This window comes from Equus asinus, chromosome 27 (assembly GCF_041296235.1).
Source record: "Equus asinus isolate D_3611 breed Donkey chromosome 27, EquAss-T2T_v2, whole genome shotgun sequence".
Taxonomy (NCBI): domain Eukaryota; kingdom Metazoa; phylum Chordata; class Mammalia; order Perissodactyla; family Equidae; genus Equus; species Equus asinus.
The window spans coordinates 6512988-6540643 of record NC_091816.1 but is presented as its reverse complement, the minus strand read 5'-3'; the positions used below and the strand labels follow the sequence as shown (position 1 = coordinate 6540643).

The 27656-nt window shown below is 37.0% G+C and overlaps 1 protein-coding gene across 9 annotated transcripts in view; it reads right to left on the bottom strand.

Moving 5' to 3' along the window:
• The window catches only part of NSD3 (nuclear receptor binding SET domain protein 3), a 102665-nt gene that overhangs the window by 19677 nt on the left and 55332 nt on the right, over nt 1–27656 (bottom strand). For 6 of the 9 annotated variants that reach the window (XR_011498876.1, XR_011498877.1, XM_070500065.1 and 3 more), the window contains 9 exons: nt 24217–24317; nt 22062–22107; nt 19052–19182; nt 18537–18665; nt 17770–17896; nt 10490–10687; nt 9843–10016; nt 6055–6201; nt 2578–2734 (listed from right to left, as the gene is read on the bottom strand). Coding sequence is in view for 7 of the 9 variants with exons in the window: in XM_070500065.1 (XP_070356166.1) it covers nt 2578–2734; nt 6055–6201; nt 9843–10016; nt 10490–10687; nt 17770–17896; nt 18537–18665; nt 19052–19182; nt 22062–22107; nt 24217–24317 (1210 nt within the window). In the remaining 2 variants the exon portion in view is untranslated. Of the gene's footprint in view, nt 1–2577; nt 2735–6054; nt 6202–9842; nt 10017–10489; nt 10688–17769; nt 17897–18536; nt 18666–19051; nt 19183–19249; nt 21181–22061; nt 22108–24216; nt 24318–27656 lie in introns of those variants that run through there. The other 3 variants (XM_070500070.1, XM_070500071.1, XM_070500072.1) reach the window with 2 other exon arrangements.

Here is a 27656-nt window from a genome sequence, read left to right as displayed (position 1 = left end):
ACTCTTAGATTTTTTTTTTTTTTTAAGATTGGCACCTGAACTAACAACTGTTGCCAACGTTTTTTTTTTTTCTGCTTTATCTACCCAACCAACCACCCCGCCCCCGCCGTACATAGTTGTATATCCTAGTTGTAGGTCCTTCCAGTTGTGGGATGTGGGACGCCGCCTCAACGTGGCCTGACGAGTGGCGCCATGTCCGCGCCCAGGATCCGAACCCTGGGCCGCCGCAGCGGAGCACACAAACTTAACCATTCGGCCACAGAGCCGGCTCCTCTTAGATATTTCTTATCCAGGAATGTCTTCTCTTTAAATTGTCAAACCTGAACCTCTACCCACTCCAGAAAGATATGTATTTTTAATTATTAAAGCAGTATGTGTTTCTTTTAAAAATTAAAACAATGCAGAAATATATACTAGAAAGATTGAAAATGCCTCCCCTTGTAATCTCATGCCTCAGACTATAAACGTTAGAAGTATTTCTTTCCAGGTATTAAAAATGTTATATCTAGATCTACAATCTTAAAAAACTGTATAAGCACATGGAAAGACACTTTGTATGCTGTTGAGCATGCTTTCTAATTCAACTAGATGTTCTGGACGTTGTCTCCTTTACTGTACAGACTTGCCTTATCCTTTTACTGACTCCAAGGTATTCTACAATATGGATACACTATAATTTATTTGACAAATCCCCTACTATCTGAGTATTTGGGTTATTTCAAATTTTTGCAATTAGAAATAATATTGCAAAGAACACCCCTATAAATACATTTTTGCCTGCTTGTCCAATTTTTTTTCCTTAGATAAATTCCTTGAAGGGTATACACAGTTACAATTTTAATACGTGATGTCAGACCTCGCTACAGGGAGCACTTGTTTCCCCAAAATTATTAATCTTTTAAATCTTTGCCAGTCTGTTAATTTAAAAAAACACTGTTTTTTTTGAGGAAGATTAGCCCTGAGCTAACATCTGTGCCATCTTCCTCTACTTTATATGTGGAATGCCTGCCACAGCATGGCTTGACAAGCAGTGCATAGGTCCGCACCTGGGATCTGAACTGGCCAACCCCGGGCTGCTGAAGCAGAACGTGCAAATTTAACCACTGCGCCACTGGGCCAGCCCCAAAACTCATTTTTTGTTTTTTAAAGATTGGCCCCTGAGCTAACAACTGTTGCCAATCTTCTTCTTCTTTTTTTTCCTGCTTTTTCCTCCCCAAATCCCCCCAGTACATGGTTGTATATTTTAGTTGTGGGTCCTTCTAGTTGTGGGATGTGGGACGCCGCCTCAACATGGCCTAATGAGTGGTGCCATGTCCATGCCGGGATCCGAACCCTGGGCCGCCGAAGCGGAGCATCCAAACTTAAGCACTCGGCCACGGGGCTGGCCTCCCCTCCTTGTTTTTAACATACATTTATTTTTAGTGAGGCTGTGCATTTTTCACATGTTTATTTTCTATTTGCTATTCTTTTGCAAACTGGTTCTTTCTCTTCTTTGCCCCCTTTTCTAGGTAAAGTATTTGTCTTTTTTTATTGAAAGCAGAAGAGCAAATACGTGCCCCTGGCTTGAGATCTGCCTTCTAAAACTATGTTTTGCCATACAGTATAAAACTGTTTATGTATTCAAACTGTCAAATATTTCTTTTTTAGGACTTGGAGGTTTCCTGTCATATGTTAAAAAAAAAAAACTGTAGAAGGGGTGGCTTCTCAACCTGAATGCCCCTTATTCTCAGCTAAAAACAAAAATTTTAAAGTTAATTAGGTAAGCAAGCAGCTTACCTGTGTTTAACACACAGAGAAAACAACATAGTCCTTGTTAAAAAAAATTATGTTTGAAATTCTATAGAAATATATTTTACTTAGAATTCTAATTGAAAAGCAGAACTCTATTGTGCTCTCTTGAAGAGTATCTATTTTCTTAGTAAAATGATAAATGTATGCCTCAAAATGTAGAACGCAGAGTTTTAAAAATATATTGCTAATTCCTGTTCGGCGAAGGCTTGTTAAAAACAGGCTTCCTAAAAGAAGAAAGATTTCTTACAATAATGGCAATCACACGCACTTCTTACTTCATTCCCTTAAAAACTAAGGGCTCTTAATGAAATAATCTCTCTCATTAAATTCTACAAAGCTCTTTCTCTGTACACAGTTTAGAGCTTTTACCTAGAACTAAAATGGGCCAGATCCAGGAACAAAGACAGCTATTTTGACCGGGATATAAACTCTTGACTTTATTAGAAATCAGAAATCAATATAAATCTAATTAGGATACAAAGAAAACATCTTCCCCACTATCCACATAAGACCTTTATTCCAAAATCTACTAGTATATAGTTCACTAGTATAAAATAACTTTCAGCAGTTAAAAAGTCAACTAACCAATCAAAAAAAAAAAAAAATCCAACAACTAACCTTCCCAATCGTCTAAAAACCCAGACTCAAAATATGTTTCTTTTCTCTTTCTTTTTCTAAGGAAGTACTCTGTGCTGCTCTGTGTCTCTCCCAGCCACTTTGTATACGGACTAGGAATCTACGTCGGAACAGATTGAATACTACCTCTTTGTCCTTGGAAAAACTTGCCTGTAATTTCCCAATTTGACCCAAACAATCTGCTTGTAATGCAGTTTTTTGCCAGCTTTACAGTCATTGCAATTCCAGCAGCCTTCAGGCATTTCTATGCTCAGGCATTCCGGGTGGAAGGAAGCTGGGCAGGATTCACAGCAGAGCAATCTTCCACCTTGAAACAAATAACAAGTCTCAGTAACTGAGAAAAGAGGAGAGGGAAAGGAGAAAGTTGTCTTTTAAGTGCATTGAATTTGATTCAAATTGGAGGAAAATAACAAAGGAATAGAGTCACACCTATAGCGATGGATTAAAATAGAAAGCAAATCAACAGATTTAGCTCCTTCAGTCCCTTTTCAGGGCTTCAGTGGTCAGAAACTCAAACGCTTCTTAGTAAGGAAAACATCACTGTACTCTTTACCCGTCTAAAATGTGGGCTTTCAAGCTATCAGTTTAGCAGGCAGCTACAACTCCTAATACAGGACAAAATGAGAAGCATCAAATCTCTGGACTGAGTAGACTTGAGAGCAGATTTTCAAAGAAATATGTAGCAATTTACTTTCTTTTCTCTTTGAGAGCTACGAAAGCAACAGTGGTCATTTTAATGACTAACTTTGTATTTTAATCCAGTGCCACAGGTAACTAAATCCCTTTATACTAAAATTAGCAAGAATGACAACAGCCAATATGTTGATCAGTAGTTTTTTTCTTCCAATAAAAGAATACAAAAAAAGCAAAAGAATCATACTTCTCCAATTGGTGATTATCGTTACCTTCGCAGTGAAGATAGAGTCAAACAGGCTATACAGCAGTGGTGTGCCATGTTTTCATCACAAAGGATCCCCCTTCTCTTCCTCATGCTCCCATACGTTTTCAAATATTTTATCAACAAAAAAATCCCCACAACCAAAAGACAACACCAAAACCCCTGGATTTTAAAAGTAACAATTAATTCCTCTTGTTTTTATTAACCAAATAAATATATAACTGCCAATCAGAGTTTCTGATCCCAAAAACAAAACTAGTATTACCATATTATATTGTTAAAATCATAGCCAAATATAAAGAAACTTATGTAACCTTATTTTGCACAAATGTATGATTCTGTTAGATTTTCTGAAATATTAAACACAGTTCAACAGTCTTGTTTACATTAGTCTTTTCTGACTTCATATTGAGAACCACTGCTTTATAGCATAAAACTAAGTAAATTTCAGCGCAGACCGAAGTACCACACGCAGGATAGCCCTCCAAGTTCCCTAGCAAAATCCTCTCCTTTTAAATACACAAAATGACCTCTGGATTAAGACCAAAACAGGTGCAGCAAACAAAACAAAACAGTATTTTTAAATGCAAAGAAATACAAGATTTGGGGGGGATTAGGTATTTCTAATAGGTATTTCAACAAGTGACAGAGAAGGATGTTAACCACTGAAGATGAAATACAATAAAGACATTTATTGCAAAGAAACTTCATCTTTCCATTGGAACATCAGGTCTGTAACCCATGACTGCACTGAGATTGAAAGTCTCATAAGCAAAAGGTTTTCTACACAACTTCATCAAATCATATGCTCCGACCTTTTGAGGGTTTGCTATCAATTTTCCGGAAAATCTTGTCTTTCTGTAGACTTTCAAACTTCTAACTGATTAAAATGAAAACAAAAAGAAAATCTATGTACAATCAGTGATGAATTAAATCACTATATTTCCTCTGCTTAAAAGCTTTTACTTCAATCATTGGGATTTTTTCCCTTTGTCTGCAGATCTCAATATGGTTAATTGTTCCAATTCTACACCTAAAGGTGAGCTGCCTGAGTGTTCTTAGCCTAGGTAGGAAATTCTTCTGTGAGTCTGAAGTAAAATGAGATAATTCATTTTTCCATCAGAAAGGAGTGACCAGTAAGGAGAGCAGTCTTTGCAAACAGCTGCAGAGGACGTGTGATTATTAGAGCTGATGTGGAAATGTCAGGCTGGTCATTTTTAACACTGTGGGATAGTTCTTAATTTTAAGTCTTATTTCAGAGGAAATACAGACCCAGAATCATCAGTGAAAATCATCACAATTTTTTGACAAAAAATACACAAGGGAAAGAGAAAAATAAAAATACAAACAATCCACCTTGGTGCTATGCAAGAAAACTGCTTTAGGATGCGAAAGAAGTAAGACATGGTCCAAGCTAGGCAGACAGAGGGCTCAAAATAATTTCAGTTCATGTCAAGGTCAATACTGCGGACTGAAAACAGAGTAAGCAGTAATGGAATTAATCTCATTTTATAAAGGCGCCAGCAGGAAAACAAGGCATTTCCTAAAATGCCTCAGTAGTCTAACTTGATTGCATTAGGGAGTCAGTCAGACCTATGCCCATCTTTGTTTTGGAAGCAGGTGGTATGAACAGTAAGGCGACACAGCGTGACTTCACTGGAAAACAAGCAAACAAACAAGCCCAGCCTGTCCCTAACCTACTTCTCCATAGGTTCTGATCACCTTGCTTTGCTATGCTTTCTTTTAGTCATTAGTTGCCACTTCAGATGTCTGACAAAGAGCAAAGAAACATCAAGCAGGCAACACAAAGAACAAAAAACAAAAACCAACAAAGCCCATTTCAAATATACCTAGAATATTAGGTATGAATTAGTTTTGTTTTTAAAGACTCTGAACCTGGCCTCCAGATCATAATGGGAATGTAGACAGGAAAGGCTTTCTTCACCTTCCAGGTAATTTATTTTACCCTTCTCCAAATAATACATTATTATTAAACCACTTTTTCCCTTTATTACAAATAGGCTATGCAAAGCTAAACACAAGATTTTCCTCCATAGATTAAATGAACTGGAAGGATATAAATATACATTTAGCTCTTGGTTCTCTGTGGGTAAATGATCCACAAGCAATTCTTCAAGTCATCTGGGCCATCTTTCAATATCCAGTACTTGGGGTATCCTCCCCAGCTGCCCACTGATGTCTCTAAGAGAAGGGCAACTAGTTTTCACAGCATCTTAACAAAAATATTTCAGAAACAAAATGATGGAACGTAGTCTAAAATCAAATTTTTAAGCATCAGTATCTTGGTTTCCCTCTATTTAATAACGTATCTTGTTATTTAGTTGAAAGTTAGTAACAAATTACATTGTGACTATTCTATTCTAACATGAATGGTAGTCCTACCATCAGGCAAAAGAGAAAGAGCCCTTAGATAGTCTTCTATAGTAAGCAAAATCCTAGTCATTCAATTTTAATCATCCACAGATAGAGAGAATGTGTGAAAATTTATTCAAGGAGGAGAGTAAGTAAAAATTTGTAATAATGGAATTATTTTAAGCCCTTTTTAATAATTTTGCAGCCATATGAAGACACAGTCACAACCACCAAGGTAGAATTTACCAAAAGCAACAGATGGTGCTTGACAGGCATACATTTCCCCCCTCCATTTAAAGAGAAAAAAATAGGAAATGCAAAAATAAAAGCAAGATATAAACTATTTTGATTATTACCTTTCTCACATTTCTTTTTGGAAGCTGACGAAGAAGGAATCATAGGTAATTTCATCAACTCTGCACGATTTGATTCATTCAGTAGGTAGTGGGACTTATAGGCATATGAACTGAACATGGGGTCTGAATGGTCCTGAACTATCAGCCCTATACGAAACAAACAGAAAGAGATGAGCTGCAATGAAACTACCCATGATTCCATGAGGAAAAAAAATAAACCGACACCTATTATGTAGCTGTGCGTAAAGTTGGGGGAAGAAAAGAGAATATGAAGAAAAAGAAAGATCTGACAGAAAAGACTTTCTATAGTTATTAAAGGGAGTTGCAGCTACTCACTGCCTCAGCCCTACATAGAAACCTATATACCTAGAAGAAAACTCCAAATTAATTTGAAGATGTAAACTGCATTTCACATCATACTGAAAACCCCCTGTGGAAAATAAAGCTACATTCCTTAATATTTAGAAGTACTATGATGCCAATCCAAAGAACAAAATGACATATCACTTAATTGCTAGAAATTAGAATTATTTACATGACATAGTAACTAGAGACCCTGATCCACCTTCAAAGTCTCAGGCAGCACTTAAAGGCAGAATTGAGTCTCCCCTCTTCTCTCTCCATATCTTGAGATATACTCAAATAAATTCTAGCTTTCTCTGCCAGATAATGAAGCTTTTCTCTATCAATATGATACACAATTTTCAAGGAGCCATAATTTGTTGAACTTTACTGAGGTAATGCAAACCATTTAATTTTTTTCCCTGCCATGATATAAAGTGATTACCAAAACTTAAGGGTTTATAAAAACAATCCTTTTGATCTGCCAACACAGCTACTGTATTTAGAGGAAGACAGAAGATCTGCTCTAACCCACTGGTCATCCCACTTCTCCTCTCCCTCCCACCCCCTTCCCCAGCTAAGTTCATAATATAGCTACAGGCCACTCTTAAACGGAGGGAACTGTGAGACCAGGGAAAATGTCTCTATTTGGTTACTGGTCAGTTTATAAGGATCTGAGACTTTACAACACAAACCATGACAGCAGTTTCATAGAGATCATTTTCAGAAGAGGGAAGAGTTTTGCTTTTAAAAGGGTTACCATTTACTTTTGTCGGTGAATGTTATCTTCATTTGGTGCTACCCTACCCTGAGACAGATTCAAGAAATATCTCTGACCCAGATGACAGAATGAACTTGAAATTGCTAATTGGTAATAACATAAGAATCTTTAAATAATCTTTAAATAAATATAATGTCAAATGAATTTCATACATTAAATAGAGAAAAGTGGTGTAGTATTTAAGAAAAGGGCTTTGAAATAGGAAAGATAAGGTACAAATGCTGGCTCAGTGTTCTTATCCATATAAAATGAAGAACTACCTTCTCAGGGCAATTGTGGCAATTCATTCAGATAGTGTCTAGTAGAGTTTGATTTACAGATACAAAATTAATTGCTGTTATTAAAATGAAAAGAAAACCCTAACCTACTTTCTCCATTTTAAGTTACCATTACAAAGAAAGGCATAGAGTGTTAAGTAACTTTCACTTTCCTCCACCCTCCAGATGCAAGGAAAGACTACAGAACAAATACTGCACTGAAATGTGACATTGCTATGGCACCATGGAGGCCAGAGGAGGAGCAGTGCTCTTCTAAACCTTGAAACATTTCTTAAAATATTACTAGACAGTTCAGTCCTTAAGAGTTAGCTCAATGATTTTAAACAAGCAATAACCAAGAACTAAGAGAAAAATCCTCTATGAGGAGGGAAAAACTCTGTATGAGGCAATGGATTAAAAACAAGCTAAGTTTTCTAATTCCAGAACACACACTATTTACTTCTGAAAAACTTTTGATTTAAACCTTCTCAAATCCCAACAGTGAACTATTTAGAATAAGTTTGTTTACTGTACAAAGTTTCACAGTCAAAATATTTGGGAATTAAATAATCTCGCTTAAATAGGCATTTAAATATGGCAAATCTTTCAGAATAACTGCTAAATTGGTAAGATGCAAATACAGATCCTTTTTAAAACATAGGTTTTCCCCTCATTTCCATTATCTCAAGCTTTTAATCAAGGTATATAAATTAAACTTAACAAAATGGTTAGAATTTCTACAAAACTAAGTTCCTTGACAATGGGCCATTTTCTACCTATCTTAAATGGAAAATACCTGTTTTAAAGGTCTCTCAGTTATTAAATGAAATAGAGCAAAAGAAAATATTGGTTAACAGACTGATGGTACTTGATTCACAATGTACTCCAAAGTAAACCAGAGTGATAGTTATCAACTCAGTATTTAAAATGTTGGCTCAGTTACACAAACACACACACACACACACACACATCCTAGTAAAAATAAGTGCCTAGAATGACAGAATAAAACACACAGCGATAGAGACTTTGTTATCTCTGACACTCATCTGTTTAAAAGTCTCTAAAGCTAGCCATCCAATTGATAATTCAGTATGTCCATCCTATCATTACTTTCCTAGGGTTGGGGAGATGGAAAAGGCACTTGTGGTGACTTCTTATTTCTTTTGACTATTTGAATCCTTTCTGTCACCTGTTACAATGTGGCATGAAACATTTCAGACCTCCTCCTCCAGGTCCCAGCCAGGTTCAGAGCAGCATACAGTTCCAACTGCTCTGGTGAAGAAAGACATAATACTTCCCTCTAATGGCGACAGCCCCACATGCTTACAAAACTCTGGCAAACTGAAAGCACTATATACCTCGGACTCAGCTGGCTGCTACAAAAAGGACTACTATTTATTTAATCTTTTACTGCCTACCTCCTCTTGTTATTTTTTTTTTAAATGAGAGATAAAAAAGCAAAACAACTAAAGATCTATGTATCATACTGCCAAAATTCTAGTAAAGAGTACTTTACAGTACTTTCACCAAATTAAAAGAACTGTCCCCTAAAGCAAAAAATAAAACAAAACCAAAAACCTCATCTTCAGTATAGTCTAAATATAATTGAACAGGCCTGACATGCCAGAGTCCTCTCCAATATTTCACACTCAGGAAAGTTTAGAAAACGTAGCACTCATATTAAAAAAAGAAAAAACAACTGCATTTGGGGATATCAGTTGGTTTTTAAAATGCTTACTAAATACTAAAAAATTGTTTTATTATAATACAGCTGAGATACTCTGTAAAGCTGGCTACTCTCTATCATATTCAAGTAAAGAAGTTCTATTTTCTATTTATCATGAACTCAAGTTCACTGACCCCCTCAGGGACGCAATATTGTTTTTAGTGGATCAATCTCTTGGCACACTTAAATGTCAACAGCTGGCAAGTAAGAAAGCTTCACTGCTGGCTGCTCGCTGCCACCACCACATATGTTGCCTTGGCTGTATCCCATCGGGCTTCCTCAATGCCAGACCAAAGCAGGATAAAATACAACAGAAACAATTAAAAAGTAAACGTGCTCATCTTGCCTCCAAGTGAAATTTCAATCAGCTGAAAGCTCTGAGTTAAAGAATGTGACATGGGAAGAGTCTGCTTCGGAAAGAAGAATTGTTTGCAGAAGGGAATAATCGTTCAATGCTCCAAACAGAAACACTAAGAACTTATCTATAATTCTACATAATTAAAAAATGCAGATTCTAGCTTAATTTATGGAAGAATTAATATTCTAACAATTTGAATGTCTAATGTTGTAAAAGGGACTAGTTACTGGGAGTGTTAATCTCTCTCAGGGATATTAATGAAACTATTTTAATGGGGAAATATGCCAATGAACTCAGAAAGAAAGAGAAAAGATTGACACTCACCTCTTGCACAAACGAAACAAAAGCCTACATTTACAGCAGAGGAAGAGTTACTGCTCCGCTTGGAATGATTACTACAGATGAAAATGCAGGAGGACACAGACATGCTCCCGGCAGCAATGCAGGCGTCTCCGGTGTGATAGGCTACTGGGCATCTCAAACACCTCATCATGCGGCCTATGTGAAGACAAGCCAGAAGGGAGTCTATTGAATCAGGCATCAGCTGGATATAAAATGAGATTTTTGGAGTTGGGCTCTTCTGGGCTCCCATGCAATGCTGGTTACAGTAAGATAAAAATATTTTTCTTCACTAGTTTGGTTCTGTCATTCCTATGCTATATGGCCCCTAAATGCAGCACTCATCTGGAGATCACTCAAAAAATATTTGCCTGCCCTAGTGCTGGAGAGATGGTGGTTTCCAACACGGCACCTACTGAAGGAATTTCCAAGGGCAATTTTGAACAGACGGAACCTTCTTCTCCTGGTCTGCATTAGGACGTAGTCTCTACTTACCAGGCTCTCTATTGTGGCAGTGCTGCGACCTCCACAGAAAACAGATGGAGAATGCCTGATGCTCTCTAAAATAATGTGCTTGTTATTTGCTACTGAACTTAAAAAAATCTTTGTTCCCGTTTTTAGCTGTGTTTTACCTTTACTTGCTTTGTGGACATCTTTCTCCATAGAGCAGGCAGAGCAGCAGTGCTGGGGACAGCGGAATCCTTTTGATTCAAAGATGGCAGTGGGGAATTTGCGGACACAGGCTTCATGATAAAACTTCCCACAAGCACCAACAGAGCAACGCTTCACATCTGTGCCAGACATCTTACAGGAAAAACACGGGTGCTGCCCTGGAAAGTGGCGAAGAACAGAGATTAGATAAAATCTGATTAAAGCATATGACTTTATATATATATATGTGAGACATATATATTTGATATATATCTATCTTGGGGAGGAAGAATGGCCCTGAGCTAACATCTGTCGCCAATCTGGCTCTTTTTGCTTGAGGAAGACTCACTGAGCTAACATCTGTGCCAATCTTCCTCTATTTTTGTATGTGGGATGCCACCACAGAGTGGCCTGATGAGCAGTGCTAGGTCCACGTCCAGGATCTGAACCTGTGAACCCTGGGCCACCAAAGCAGAGTATACGAACTTAACCACTATGCCACCGGGCAGGCCCCTGCATATGCCTTTTAAATAGAAGCAGCTACTGACAGCAAGGAGCTACCTTCAAAAGAAACTCTATTACGTGTAAGGTTTTTTTTGTTTGTTCTGTTTTTTTAAAGATTTTTTTCTTTTTCCTTTTTCTCCCAAAGCCCCCCGGTACAGAGCTGTGTTATTTTTAGTTGTGGGTCCTTCTAGTTGTGGCATGTGGGATGCCACCTTAGCATGGCTTGATGAGCGGTGCCATGTCTGCACCCAGGATTCGAACTAGTGAAACCCTGGGCCACCGAAGCAGAGCACGCGAACTTAATCACTTGGCCATGGGGCTGGCCCCTATGTGTAAGTTTTTAACATATAAAAAGGAATTGAAAATAAATGGTTAAATTGAAATATTATTTAATAAATTTTGCTAGAATAATTGATTTGCTACAATAATTGATAATCAATTTGGAGATAACAGCACTAAAAACAATTCAGATCTCCACTTCTCACTCTATACTAAAAGTAATTCCAAAGAAAACCCAGAACAGAATTTTTCAACACCTGGGAGCTGAGAGTGGCAAGGTCTTCCCCACACAGAATAAATATAAGAAATTACCAAAGAAAAGACAGATTCCATTAGATAATCACTTACAATTTCCAAAAAGAAAACTCATAATCCTAATAAAAAACGCAGAAAATTACAGCTAGATGTCTTATTCAAACTGTAGAATATCAAGCACAAAGAGAAAACATTAAGATTATCCACAGAAAAGAGAATTACCTTCAAAGAAGCAAGAGTAATACTGAGAGCTGACTGAAAGAGAAAAACGGAAACCAGAAAACAACTGGAAGCAACTTTCCCAGGGCTGGAAGGAACCCGTTACCAGGTGGGAATTCCACATCCAGGGAAGGCGCTCTTCAAGGACGAGGTGAGAGCCCCACACATGGGGAGGAACAACAAACCCAAAAGTCAGTTCTTTGGAAAAGATTAATAAAACTGATATCCCTGTCAAGAGCGACTAGTAATAAAAGGGAGAAAAAGCAGCAGTACTAACAATATCAGAAATGAAAAATGGTGTATCACTGCAAACCCTACAAATGTTAAAAAGATAGTAAAAGGCTATCACTACATTTGTGCCAATAAATCTGAAAATTTAGATGAGTGGACAGATTCCTAGAAAAACTGAACTTACCAACACTGGCACAAAAAGAAACGAAAGTATGAATAGTTCTATGAACTATTAGATAAATCGAAACTATAATTAAAAACCTTCCATCAAAAAAATCTTTAAGGCCAGATGGCTCCACTGGTCAATCTGCCAAGCATTTAAATGGAGCAATAATGCCAATTAGAACAGAACAGAATAGAAAAAAAGGAGGAACAAGTAAAAGACAGATGTGGAAAAACATATGCAAGAAAGATGACAAAGGATGACGTTTTGTTATATAAAGAGTTCACAGATGGAGAAAATACACGTAACATATATAAGCAAAGGTAGCTAAACAAACTTAGAAAGAACTATAAATCAATATAGAAACAAAATAGCCTAATGTAAAAGTGGGCAAAGGGTATGAAGAGGCAATTTACAGAAAGCAGAAAGACAGCCAATAAATGTGAAAAAATGCTCAGCTTCACTAGTAATCAGATAAATGCTAATTAAAACCACAAGTAACATTTTAAAAATTCATCAAATAGGAAAAAATTTAAGGAGTCTGATAACAGCAATTGTTGACTAGGATGTAGGGAAATAGGTACTCGTATATACTGCTGACAGGAGCTTACAGTGGACGGAACCAACTTAGACGGCACAGGGCAGTATCCGTTAAAATAAAGGAACGTCACTTCCTGTGGCCTAGAAATTCTACTCCTTGCTACCTACATTAGAGAAGACTTGTACATGAAAAAGGATGCTGACCGAAGCATTGTTTGTAATTGCAAACAACTGGAAGCAACTTACACGTCCTTCAACAGGGGAATAGTTAAATAAACTACGATATATGCACACTATGGAACACTATGTAGCAGTTAAATAGAATGCATCTATATTGATATAAAAAGAGCTCCAAGACAAACTTACGAAAAAAGCAAGCTGCAGAACAATATACATTTTTATTACCAAACACACAAAATGTTACATACGTACACACGGGAAAAGGTTTACAAGACTACACATCAAACTGCTAACAATCGCTACCTCTGGTGAGGCCTATAATTAGGTAGGGGCCTAGGTTTATAAGTGATGATCAAGGGGGACTGCAGCTTGAGCTATAATTATAATATTTCCATAACATTGTATTTATGTATTACTAGTGAGACTAGACGTAAATTTAAAATACTAACAAATAAGAACACCTTTAATACTGCAATACACAAATGGACAAGACACATGAAGAGACCATTCACAAGAGAGTCAATAAAGATGCAGAAAAAAATGTTTAGTCTTAAACAAAGAACTGCAAATTCTAACATTTTTGTTATTTGTTTTGCTATTCTTTCAAGGTAATTGTCTTTCCTGTGGGTAATTTTAATATTTTCTTTTTGTCCTCAGCTGTCTATAGTTTGAATAAGACGTCTAGCTGCAATTTTCTGCCTTTTTTATTAGGATTATGAGTTTTCATTTTACGTCTGGTTTACATACGGAAATTGTAAGTGACCAGCTTTTGGCCTTTTGGATATCATCTTTTGGGAAGTGTTCAAGTCTCTTGCCCATTTTTCTTATAATGCTATAAAAAATCTGAAGAAAAAAAGACAAGGAGTAGTTTTTTGTTTTGATTTTTTTTATAGAAAGTTAGATTTAGTTTTGGAAGCACCTAATCTTTAAAATTGGCTGAACTATAAAAATTCTTTAAAATTAGTATTTACAACTGTGATGTTCAAATTTTCTTTTTAAACTGGCTTTGTTGTAGAAATAAACTATATCAGAGTTTTTTTGTTGTCCTGTTGCATGTATATATAATTTCAAATTATATTTTAACAGATATGTAGATATGAAAGCAATACTATTGTTTAAAAAATCTTTTAGAAATTTAAAAAATTAAAAGAAGCTTATTTTAAAGGTTAGCCTAATGCATAAACTACTTTATGTAGAAATGAATTAGGCTTTCACCTGCATAATGATCAAAGTAAGTCTAATATGAATGGAAAGTGTTGCAGCTAGTGACACATGCTGAGAGCGAGCTGAACTATCACAGCCCTCTAAGACTCAGGTTTGGAGCTCTGGCATATGACTGCTTCCAGGACCCTCCCTTCTCACTAGGACACAGCCTTCATTTAGAATAAGTAAGCAATATGTAAAATTGCCTGTTACATATTTTATTCAAAAGAGCAAATGAAAATGCTTCATTTCCAGAAATCACATCTGTCTTAAACAATAGATAGTGGTAGTATAAGAAATTAGGTATGTATCCTGTAATACTTTTTACACGTAAAGTGTTTATCTTTTGGTAAACAAAAGAAAACTTCCTAAATGACCTTATACAATGGTTTGAAGAGTCTAAGTTTTCATTCCTAAAATGTTGGAAGTGTAACCATTTTTAAGCGTACAGTTCGGTGACATTAAGTACATTCACATTATTTTGCAACCATCACCACTATCCATCTCCAGAATGTTTTCATCATCTCACACTGAAACTCTGTACCCACTGAACAATGGCTCCCCAACTCCTCTCCCCCTGCCCCCGAATCCCTGGTAAGAACCGTCCTCCTTTCTGTCTCTATGAATGTGACCACAGTAGGAAACTCATGTAAGTGGAATCACACAGTATTTGTCCTTTGTAACTAGCTTATTTCACTCAGCATAATGTCTTCAAGGTTCATCCACGTTGTAGCGTGTATCAGAATTTCATTTCTTTTTAAAGCAGAATACTATTTCATGGTATGTCCATACCACATTTTATTTATCCATTCATCCACTGATGGGCATTTGGGTTGTTTTCAGCTTTTGCCTATTGTGAATAATGCTGCAATGAACATAGGTATACAGATATCTGTTTGAGTCCCTGCTTTCAGCTCTTTTGGGTCTATAGCCAGAAGAGGGATTGCTGGATCACACAGTAATTCTATGTTTAATTTTTGGAGGAACTGCCATGCTGTTTTCCACAGTGGCTATACCATTTTACATTCCCATCAACAGTGCACAAGTGTTCTAATTTCTCCATATCCTGGCCAAAATTTGTTGTTTTCTGTTTATTTGATAGTAGCCATCCTAATGGGTGTGAAATGGCATCTCACTGTGGTTTTGATTTGCATTTCCCTGATCACTAATGATGCTGAACATCTTTTCTTTTCTTTTTTTTTTTTTTTTTAAGATTTTATTTTTTTTCCTTTTTTTCTCCCCAAAGCCCCCCGGTACATAGCTGTATATTCTTCGTTGTGGGTCCTTCTAGTTGTGGCATGTGGGACGCTGCCTCAGCGTGGTATGATGAGTAGTGCCGTGTCTGCACCCAGGATTCGAACCGACGAAACACTGGGCCGCCTGCAGTGGAGCGCGCGAATTTAACCACTGGGCCATGGGGCCAGCCCCTGAACATCTTTTCAGGTGCTTATTGGCCATTCGTATATCTTCTTTGGAGAAATGTCTATTTAAGTCCTTTGCCCAATTTTGAATTGGATTGTTTTTTTTTTCTTGAGCTGTAGGAGTTCTTTATACATTCCAGAAATTAATTGCTTATCAGGTATCTAATTTGCAAATATTTTCTCCCATTTTGTGGGTTATTTTTTCACTCTGTTGATAGTGTCATTTGGTGTACTTTAATTTTGATAAAGTCCACTTCGTTATTTTTTCTTTTGTTGCCTGTGCCTCTTATGTCATGGTCTTTGATCCATTTTGAGTTAATGTTTATATATAGAGTGAGGTAAAGGTCCCACTTCATTCTTTTTCATGTGGATATCCAGTTTTCCCAGCATCATTTGTTGAAAAGACTGTCCTTTCCCCATTGAATAGCTTTTTCCCCCATATCAAAAATCATCTGACCATATATGTGAATGTTTATTTCTGGGCTCCCTATTCTATTCCATTGGTCTATACATCTGTCTTTACGCCAACACCACACTGTTTAATTACTGTAGCTTTGTACTAAATTTGAAATCAGGGCGAATCCTCCAACTTTGTTCTACTTAATTGTTTTTAAAGCAAATCTCCCTCTTAAATTTCCTAATAGATGTGTACCAAATTAGAATCTATCTAACTTTTGTTGGGAGAATCCTGTTGGATTCTAGAGTTAAAAGAGAAGTCCTAAGAATGTTTTAATACTGAGATACATGGTCTTTCCTATCAGTAGATTAAATCAGAGATAACAAACTTAAGTGCTTAAAGGGGCCAGGTAGGTTACATAAATGACTGGAGTGACAGGGGATGGGGAACATGGAGAACCAGGAATGTGCACCTGATCCATGTTCACACATTCAAAGCACACTGTAAGAGCCAAAGAAAAGAATGTGCAGACAATTTGACCCAGAAGCTGCCAGTTGGCAAACTGTTCAGAAGTTTTACTGCAGAGTCTAAACATGATGAATAAAATGATATTTTACATAGGGAAAGCTATGTTATATGTTTAAGCAGCTTCTGTAGCTTAATTTTGGCATTTGTTTGTATGTGAGAGAGAGAGTATGTGTGTGTTAGGATATATGATACATGATCTCCATCCTACTTAGTCAGGGTGGTAGAAGGCAATGGGAAAGAGCAAAGACTCTGGGGTCTGGCGCTGCCTGGGTTGAAATCGCAGTTTCAGTGAGGCCTTTGTGACTTTGGACAGGGTACTAAACCACACACTCTCATCCTCAGTTTCACCCCCTATAAAATGGGAATCATCACAGAATCTATCTCATCATGCCATGAGGATCAAATAAGATAACAGGACAAAATTTCAGTACTAACAGGGCCTGGCAGATAGTAAGTGTTAAAAAAAAATTACCATTCTAATGGAATTTAGAACATATAAAGTATTTTAGGAGGTATACAGTGAAATAAAAAAGGATAAAATATCTATGAGAATCCAAATAAAGGCGAAAAGGAGTGTGAAAATAACAGTGTCAAGGGTAAGATCAGCATATCCTAAACACGTGATATCCAATTGGTTCATAGTTCCTCAGCAAAAACAAAACCCCCAGAATATACAAACAAGGTTCCTAGAAGCACTGCATGCCACCTCCACCTGACTCTTCACTTGCCTTGATACAGATTAAACAACTCTACTTTCTGCTTTCCATGACTTTAACTAGAATCATGGCCACACAGAGGATATAAACTTGCATATTTCTTTCTCTATAAATTATTTTGATAGGTAGTAGTCTACATAAGGATATTATAAATAAACAGTGAATCCAAAATCCCCATATTTTAAAAACAATTTCCAGTAGCTCCATCTTTCCACTAAAAATACAATCGCCATGGTTATAGTTTGTGATTGACACTTATTCCAGTCTATTAAAGACAAGGGACTTTAAACAATTATTGAGCACAAAAATCTCAGATTCATCTGAAAATTCATTTACTCTACATACTTTCTATAGCTCTTTAGATAACACACAAATACATCTCAATAATTTGATAGATTTTATGGTAAAGGCACTAGTAGGAGGAAATTTGACACTAATATTGTTAAGTACTTTTTTGATCTTAGGAAGCCCAATCACTGAACGGTCTCAATTTGTTGAAATACCTATGGGAGAGATGGATAAGAGCTACATAAAGTGGTAAGAGAGTCAGATGACATGGGAGATCCTGGCACTCCACATTCCTCTCTATCGGTCTTTTCATATCTATTGAAATAAGTAAGCTCACCGGTTTTACATTCCATGCAGACGAACTTTCCATCAGGGAGTGACGCCAATCCCAGGCACTCCAGGTGGAAGTGTTTGCAGCACTCTCCCTCACAAGGAATCAGAGAGTCACCAGAGCTTTCACACACCTGTAATATGGCAAAAAACAGTGGTTCTCAAACTTTAGCAGGCATCAGAACCACCTGGAGGGCCTGTTAAGACACAGATTACTGAGTCCCCCTCCCACGGTTTTGATTCAGTAGGTCTGGGGTGCAGCCCAGAATTTGCATTTCCAACAATTATTCTGACAACAATGATGCTGCTGGTCCTTGGCCCTCACTTTGAGGCCTACTGAACTACATAACTATTTCCAGAACCAATATGGTATAAAGTTTGAAAGTCATATTTGATCTTTTATGATTCCTTCTTTGGAATCTGCATACTTTAACTTCTCTTCACAGGGCAAAGCAGTATTTTTTAAAGAGGGTAAATATATGTTAAAAAAGTTAATACTAACTTAAATTTAAGAAAATATTTTTGAAATAAGTCGTCTGTCATTTACTTCCAATTAATAACAGAGTAGCACAATAAAGACTGGCACTTGCACGTGAATAATATGTATTCCAACTTAGAAAGGGAAGAAAAGAGCCAAAAATGGCTTTTAGATCTATAGCTGTAAAGTAATATTATAGTTTAGAAAGATACTACTGTTTCCAACAGGAGGTAAGCATATTATTGGCAGAATATTACAGCAACTGTTTCAAAGTACGGACTAGGTCCCCCGCCTACCTGACACACAGCGTCCTTCTTACTCATTCCAATGCCTCTTCTTGACAAACTCGAATCCACAGACTGCACATCAGATACGTCTGCCTCTGCAGTAGCTGAAGGGCTATCTACTTGCTTTCCAAAGCCTACCTACGTGGAAAACATAGCACAGTTTTAAGAAAAACAAAACAAATTTCCTCAAAGTTAGGTGCTATGAAAATCCTAGTAAGACTTGCTCAAATAAACCTTGGCATAACCTCTTTTTTTTTTTCCTTTCTTTCCAAAACCCCTGGATACCAAATGTCTGGTGTTTTGAGAGAAAGTGTAGTTAAAATTTAAAAAACCACCTATGTTTCTGTTATGTAAGGAATCAGCAAAATTAAGACACTCATAAATTTAAAAATAACCAAAATGATTTCTTTACCATGAATATTTAAAAGACTCTCCCCAAATAAGTCAGGCAAAGCAGGATGTTACTTGGTTTTGCAAAGCAAAAGAGAGCACTGTGCCCAGACCCTTGAACATATTTTATTTACCTGCAGATCACTCAGTCCTCTAGAATCGGAGTCAGAGGTGTCTCTGTATGCTGAACTAGTCATTTCTACATCAGTGGAGGCGCGACTCCTTTTCTTTAGAGGTTTACAGGAATCTGAAATCTCGCTGGCACCTTAATACAACACACCGAAATTAATCCTAAAATAGTGCTTAAAGTTTGTTCTAATTTTTTTGTGGGAGAATAATTTCTTTCCCCAAACTCATCTGTAGTGTGAAGAAAAGCACAGCTCTCTTTGTAACAGTGAAGTCACGAGTCAAAACTTCATGAGCTTCTGACCTTCCTGAGAGTGAGTGATTTCATTGACAACCGCTCTATTAAAACATTTAATTCAGTGCTCCTGCTCTAAAGCTATTTTCAGTCAACAGAACCCAAGTTCCAACCTAAAAACCAATTCTATCAAAACTGCAGGATAGCTGATTGAGTTGGAGCAATCCAGAAACCATTCAATTTGGAGGGGGAAGACATAAAACCCAACACACTGTGTAGCTTACAAATAGGTCGCAGAGACATCTCCATCTTGTTTTTATTAGGGATGTGACAAATCTTTGATTTGTATTCGATTCGTACACGGATAGTGCCATTTTCCCCCGAATTTTGCAATTCAGTTGATTATTGCCCCCCAGATAAATTTTGGATGTTCATAATCGTCCATCTGAGCCTTCCTTGGTGAAGTGGCATCTATTGTGATCATTAACAAGTGCGGCAGCACATCTACACATGTCATGCCATGTAGGAGGCACGCTGCTGAGGGCCGTAAACAAACAATCAGTGTTCAAATGCAGCCAAACCACGGAGAGCTGGATGAGAGGCCTCTATGTGGAATTTGTGCGGGAAGGAATAAATATGGAAAAAAAAAAAGGCAGAGAATAGTGTGGAATTTTTTTTTAAAACTGTGTGTAATACAAATCCAGCCAAAACAATAGTGCAAAAAGTTACAAAGCAACAATCTCTTGGGCTAATGCAGTATAGGCTATACAGAAACAGCCACGATGAAATGTGCAGATCAGGCACGGTGAATACCAAGGAACCAAGGAGACGGTTAATATTTCAAACCACAGTTTGTGTTTTGGATTTTTCCCCCAAAATTTCCATACAACAAACAGACATCTAGATCAGCCCAGCAAGCTATGGTGGAGTGTGCAGTCCAGAAGAGACCATGGAGAAACAAGTCTCCTGAGGCCATGAAGATCCGCAACAGGCTGAGCGAGAGCAGCACTTGACATATAGCCATGTTCTGTGGTGGAGGATGTGGGCCTCTTTAGACTGCTCAGATTACTGGAACCTCGTTATCACATCCCATTCTACAAGTTTTTCACTGAATGTTTCCTTACATCTATAAGTGAGGGTGCCTGCCCATGTAAACGCTGATTAAAAAACACAAGTACACAAATCTATCTCCTTCTTTGCTGGTGTATGGACCCAGAACACCACCACAAAATATTTCCTTGGCCTAAAAGATCACTGGATTAACAAGGAGTTTTAACAGAGGAACAGGAGTGCTGTACTGAGAGGCTTTCGAAGGGAAACACAGGTACCGCCATTTCCGATGAGTTTCTGAAAATGCTAGAAAAATGACAGACTGCCAAAGACAGCTGCCATGCTGTTCTCCATGATAACGGCACTAATATTAAAAAAAATAAGAGCTTTTAATGATTGTAATGTATACAGTTTGGGCTGTTTGGCAAAACCCTGCAGATGTGCATTAATGATGCTTTATTTAAAAACAAAAAACAAAAACCAAAAACAGTCCTTGTTGAAATTGATCAGTGTAAGTTAAACGGTGGTTTTTAGGCTGGACCCATGATTTAAGCTGTACCCATCCAGCTCAGACCAAAAAAAAAAATCATTTGAATGTGAAAGCAATTGTTCAGAGTCTTGAAGAAGAAACCAGGCAGGAAAATGCCAATAATGATGATTGGCAAAATCAAAATTGAAAACAAAGAAACTGTTTATCGAGCCGCCGACAAAGAAATCTTGCATGGAGACTACAAGTCTGGAGTTTCTGGGATGAAATTGTACAGGAATCTCAGTCCACAGTTTCCTCAATCGCTGCGGAGACGGAGCTGTCACTGAATCTGACAGAGCCCTGCACTCCCCGGTCCGCCGACCCTGTGGAATGGTGGAAACACAACGCAATCAGGCCTCCTAATCTCGCAGCGATCGCGATGTCTTTTCTTGGAGCTCCGCCAAGCAGTGTTCCCTCCGAGAGGCTGTTCAGTTCTGCTGAGGATCTCCACGGAGACCATCGCTGCAGACTTCTCCCCGAGAATGCAGAGAGGCTGGTGTTTTTTTTTTTTAAATAATGCAATTTGCCCAGAGTAAACTACAGGTATTAAATACAGTCTGAATGATCTCACCAAAAACGCACGAATCATGCTATGGAGTTTGTACTGTAGTCAAATTGCACACAGAAAATACAGATATAAGTTTAAGGTTTCTTAAACTTTGTGCATATCTCAAACAGATTTGCATAAGATCATCTAATAATGGCCATAAATATGCTATGAATCATTTTAATTTACAAAAAGATTTTACAGCACTGCAAAAATAGACGTGGCAAGATTTTTTTCAATCAGGTTGTCTTGTCTGATTTGTCATAGTCCATGTTTGACAAACATTAATAGCTACTATTCGGTATTCAGTCGAATACCAAAAAAAGTGGATTCGTCACATCCCTAGTTTATAAACCAGTGAAACCCCAGAATCTTATGGAGAAAAGTTGGAAACAGTATGAAGTCTACGTGGTGTTCTCCAATTTACCAAAACAAATGAGACTTTTCACATGGAGGTACAGAATAAGATCAACTCTAAAAGTCATACACACACGCACGCACACACAAACACTGGGGAATACTTCAATTTCACACAAATTATTGACTGAAGAGCAACAACAATGATTTACAGAGACAAACAAAAATACATGAAGTACAAATAATTCTTTAAAATTGGTTTTAATCAAGGAAATGCAAAGCAACATTATAATAACTCACCTTTCTGTAATCCAGTCTTCACTGTAGCCTGAGGAACTGTTTCAACCTGTTTGGACAGAAAAATACAGCATTAACAGAGAATTTTTTTCATTTTTAATTAACAGAGGGAAAAATAATAATTCCATCAATCTAAGTAATGATGAGTGATTAATGTATCTGCAATCTGAGCTCAGTCCCATCTTCGGGGCAGAGTTCTCTGTCTCGAGGTCAGGGAGGGCTTAAATCCTAGCTGCCTGTGCTGAATACCACGTGACAACACACAGCCACATGCTTGCTTGCAAAGACTTCCCACCATTCCCTCGGTATACGAAGAGAACAAGATACTTTCCTCAGTGTCTGGGAGGCAGGAGAGGGGTTGTTTCTGCAACCAGCCCCGATGTTGCTATAAACCCCTCCCGCCCCAAAGACGTTAGGATAAATTTTTACTTACTATGATACTCAGGTTAATGTAACTCACGCCACTTTAAGACCCTTCCGCGCCTGCACTCACAGCTAAGTTGCTGGGAATCAGGACCCTCTCTGTAGAGAGTGCTACAGGGCTCCATACAGCTGGAAGCTCAATACTTTTGCTGCTAGTACAAACTTAAGAAAATAAGTTTGTGATATTGCAAAAGCACTTTCTTGAGTGTCTTATGAACAGTGTCTTGATCCTACATTAGGAGAGCGAGATCAGAAGTTATTCTGCCAATGTATATGTAAAACACGTGATAATTTGAGGATTGAACCATTGGAATTAAAGAAAGGATGCTGTTTGGAGGAGTTCCTGTTTAAGCTATGAATTGAATTTTATATTTCTTTAAGATGTGGTGAAATATGCATGTTGAAACACATTTTGTAAATATTTAAGGATTGTTCTAAACTTTTTAAAAAATTTTTTATTTTTTTTACAACAGGTAAAAAAACATACAACAGAAGCGCTTTTATAAGATACAATTAGTAATACAAATATAAAATCTTCTAAACAATCACTGGTAGTATTCTCCTACTAACTATACACAGTGGCATTAACAATTTGTCCCAATTTTGTACTCATTCTGCTTATTAATTTTAAACTGATTGGTCACAGACTGAATTGGGGAACCAGCTGGCAAAATCACAACTTTATTTTGGTAGTGAATACTGTAGATCTGCAAGAGCTTAGAAAGATTTTTTGGAATATAATTTCCTACATATGAAAGTTAACTATGATAAATGAATGACAAATTAGTGTATTACTTAAATTTTAGTTAAATATTTTTGGGAAAATTTTTTTACATGCTTGATGATACCACAGAGCACCCACAAAAGTCATCTTTTAAGTTTGGAAGCTTAAAATTATGAAAGAAATAATTTAAATAGAAAAGTCCACTCTTCTCCGTATTAAGTGGTTTAAAAATATAAAGCTTATTGGAACTAATACTATACAGAATTCTTTTTGTTTAATAGCAGTTGTCTGGGCTGTAAAAATGGATATTCTTTCATTTTAAAAAACTAAGAGAACTCTGATTGTGACTTGAATTTAAAGGAGTAATGGTTTCTAAAATTTACTTTGAGAAGGTAATATGTAAATTACTACATTGACTATACTGGTTTAATACCATTCCGTCAAAATGCCTCTTTTTTTTTTTCTACCTGAATAGCATTTATCTGATAACCCAATAACAGGTGAGAGCCATTCCACTGGGAAAATAACATTCCAAAAAATCTGTGATACCAACAGAAAAACCAGATCATCTATGATTATCTGTTTTTTAAATATAACTCTTATAGTTAAATTAATTTGATTTGTTTAAAAAATAAAAACAATACATACCAGCAGCTTAAACCAAAAATCAAAACTAAAAAAAAGGGAACTCAATGATGGTTCCAAATAAAAATCATGAAAACACGAAGTCATTTTGCTCATAACAGAAATTTCAAAATAAATGTGAGGAATTCTTTAAGTCTTGCACCACTGGCTTCCCATCTCCTGAAGCCTGACTCTTTTCTGTGAAAATGCTTGAAGCAGAATCACAGAGATGGATGTATTAGAACTGGGCACTGGAATTCACCAGGCAGAAGCATAAAATAGTCCAGAAAGGAAACCCAGTGGGGGGAAAGTTTCTTTTAAGATACCAATATAAGCTGCAACATATACAAATACAATGTTTTAACTCTCTACAGGTAGGAAGCCAACCTGCTCCTTTTTGATCTTCTTCTTTGGCACAACCTCAGTGGATTTCTCTGATTCAGAACGAGTTCGAATTGATCTTCTTTGTTGCTTCTTTTCTGCTGAGCCTAGTAGATGATTTAAACAAACAAATAAAAACTCATTTAAAGATACCTTGACGGTAATGTAATTAAGATTTGACCAAATTCTCTGCTTCTCTTATCTATTACTTTTGGTCTTTTAATTATAAATCATTAAAAAGCTATTAAACACTTAAGAGCATAAAAAATTTTACAGATCGAATTGTAAAGGCTGATAGGTTGAGACTGGGATTCATACAGGACTCTACATTACACAGATAAAGGATTGGATTTTTAAAAATTATAAAGTCAAATTAGATTAGCAGAGGCAGTTTAGTTTTAAAAGCAGATGAACACACTTAGGTAACTATAATTGAAGAGGGGAAGGGATTGAGGGGAGGATGAAAGTGACTTTATTCTCAGTTCACATTAGCAACTATTGGCTTAAAATTCAATCAGTACTACATAGTTTGCATTTTAACAAATGAATCAAATTAACTCGATATGTAAAACGCTTAACAGTGCTTGGTGCACTTACATAAGTTTTGCTATTATTATATTATCAACAACCAAAGGGAAAAAAGAAGGAAATGCACAAAAATGTGATCAAAACTGAATCACTGATTATCAAGGGACTTGTTATATTTTAGAAATAATTAGTCGTGGAAAACTAGTTAAACAAATTATCAAGCTTTTCATGTTAAATAATGAAACAAGAAACCATCAAGATTTTTAACCAATAAAATTCTTCGAAAGTAAACAGAAGAAAATTCACAAAGACCCCAGTTTGGAAAGGATAAAAAACTTAGACTGAAGAGCACTATGTGAAAGAACACTGAGTCAGGAATGATTTCATTCTGTGACCCTGAGAAGGAAGGGGATCTTCAGTGCAACTCTTCTCCATATTTTTAGAGCTTGGACCACCTAAATGGTCCTTCTTAGATAATAATCACCTTTTGCTTGCCACAGGAGAACACTGCTAAGATCTCCTATAAAATCAGGCAGAAGCTACTTCAATAAAACATTCCATATCACCTGGATATCTTCCAGTTTCACTGTTCTTGTCTATGTGTAAATGGCTTCCTCCCCTCAGTTCAAAGCCTAAGCAAAGAAGGATCCCACTACTTTTCTTTTTGGGAAGGAGTAGGTAGTTTAATGATAATATATTGGTTCTGAGCTGTGGTTAATCAAGTTCTAGCAGAGAAGTCACAGATGAAGGTGTTGGCTCCATCCTTTACTCTCACCTCTTCTCCCTATACTGATGAAAATGTTTACTAAGACAAGAGATCACCTACCCTCACACTCTTGAGGATCCCAGAGATCCATACTGCAGTATAATCATCAATAATCAAGTACCCACCAGGGAAGAGGAAAATAAAAATTGAACTGCTTAAAACAAAGATCTTTGTTTTGAGGATGACAAGGCAATTGTTCCATCAAATACAGATGAAATTTGATCTACTGTCCTAAAGAAGATACGGCAACATGACTTCTTAAAATTATTCTGAAAGCTCCCTAAGAACACACAAATTCTACTACCTTTAAATCCACTAAGAAGTATTATATTTATGCTCTGAGAGAGAGGAAGTGAGCATCGCTGGATTTGGAAAAGAGCTTAGAAATCTTGTAGAAATGCAAGTACAGTTCTTCAAACCACAGAAATGCAGCAGTGCACACACTCTGTGTATCCCCTAAATCTACCAGGAAAAGGCTCAAGAATTCTACTGTTAACACCAACTGAGATGATGAGGCCGTTGGTTTCTAAAGGGAGATCATATCTCTTTTCTGACTTTTCAACTACTCAAGTTATTTTCACCAGAAGCAAAATGGCTACTTAAAAAGACAAACTAGGCTTATCAACCAAAGCTAGTAACCAAACTTAAACCAAAGTCAAAGCTTCAGAGCACTCATCCCTGAATTAAGGTTGCAACATTAATTTACAACCTAATTATGTGTGCCTATCTAAGGAAGTACCTGGGCTTTTTCCAGATATAAAGCATTATAATCTTCCACTTTGCCTATCACTTAAAAGAAAAAGAAAATTCACAGAACTTAAATCTTATGATGAAAAGACTACACAAAAATAAAATGTTTAGTAGCTGAGGGGAAGGAAAAAACAAGTTCTATTAAAAAAAAAGGTATAATATTTCAGATCAGTCTAATATTATATGAAGAACTTATTTTCTCCCTACTTAGGAGAATGCAGATGTTTAAATAAAGATCCTCCCAGTCTAAGTGTTGCATTCAAATTCAGACAAATTACCAACAGTTTGGGGTAAAGAAAGGCAACAAAACGGATATACCTAACTATGGAGAGCTGAGGCCAAAAGATCCTTTTAATAGTCAAAGAAGAGAACAAACATTTTGGGTTACGGCTAATTAGCACAAAATCTCCAAAGTCCATTTATGCATTCCTTCAACATTTTAATTTCCTTTTTTATATAGTATTTTGAAGTGATACAAGCTGCAAATCTGGTTCTGGACTTTGCTACTCCCTCTTCACTTGAATTCAGCTTCCTTTCCTAACCAATTTTGGATAAAGGCATACCGTTTAATATTCCCCATCCAACATATGCCCATTTCCTCTGCCACCACCTCTCCCTGTCTTGCAGCCCCCATCACTTCGTTTTTAAGAAAGCTAGCCCATGGACCAGTCCAGGTGGCCTAATGGTTACGTTCAGTGTGCTCTGCTCCAGCAACCTGGGTTCGGTTCCTGAACACGGACCTACACAACTCATCTGTCAGCCATGCTGTGGTGGTGGCTCACCTACAAAAACAGGAAGACTGGCAACAGATGTTAGCTCAGGGTAAATCTTCCTCAGCAAAAAAGAAAAAAGAAAGCTAGCTCTAGTTCTTTCCTGAACAATGATTGTTTTTCTCTAGCTTTTATAATAATAAGAATCTTACTCAAAATTTTCTTCACAAAAATTTTTACCCCTTAGTGCCACTCAATCACAGGTTTGCCTGAGTTACATTGATCCAAGATTACTACCTCTGGTCGTGAGACTTCAATTCTTCTAGAAAATAATTTGATCACTTCTTAGATTCCAAAAAATTTTTAAAAGAACAAAGTGAAACAAACTCCCTTCTCCTAAACTAGGATTCCAAATGACCAAGCTGGCTGCTATCTCTCTCTTTTTTTTTTTAAAGATTGGCATCTGAGCTAACACCTGTTATCAATCTTTTTTTTTTTCCTTCTTCTCCTCAAAGTCCCCCAGCACACAGTTGGTCTATTCTAGTTGTAGGTCTTTCTGGCTCTGCTATGTGGGATGCTGCCACAGCATGGCCTGATGAGCAGTGCCTTGTCCGCACCCAGGATCTGAACTGGTGAAACCCTGCACTGCCGAAGCAGAGCGTGCAAACTTAACCACTTGGCCACGGGGCTGG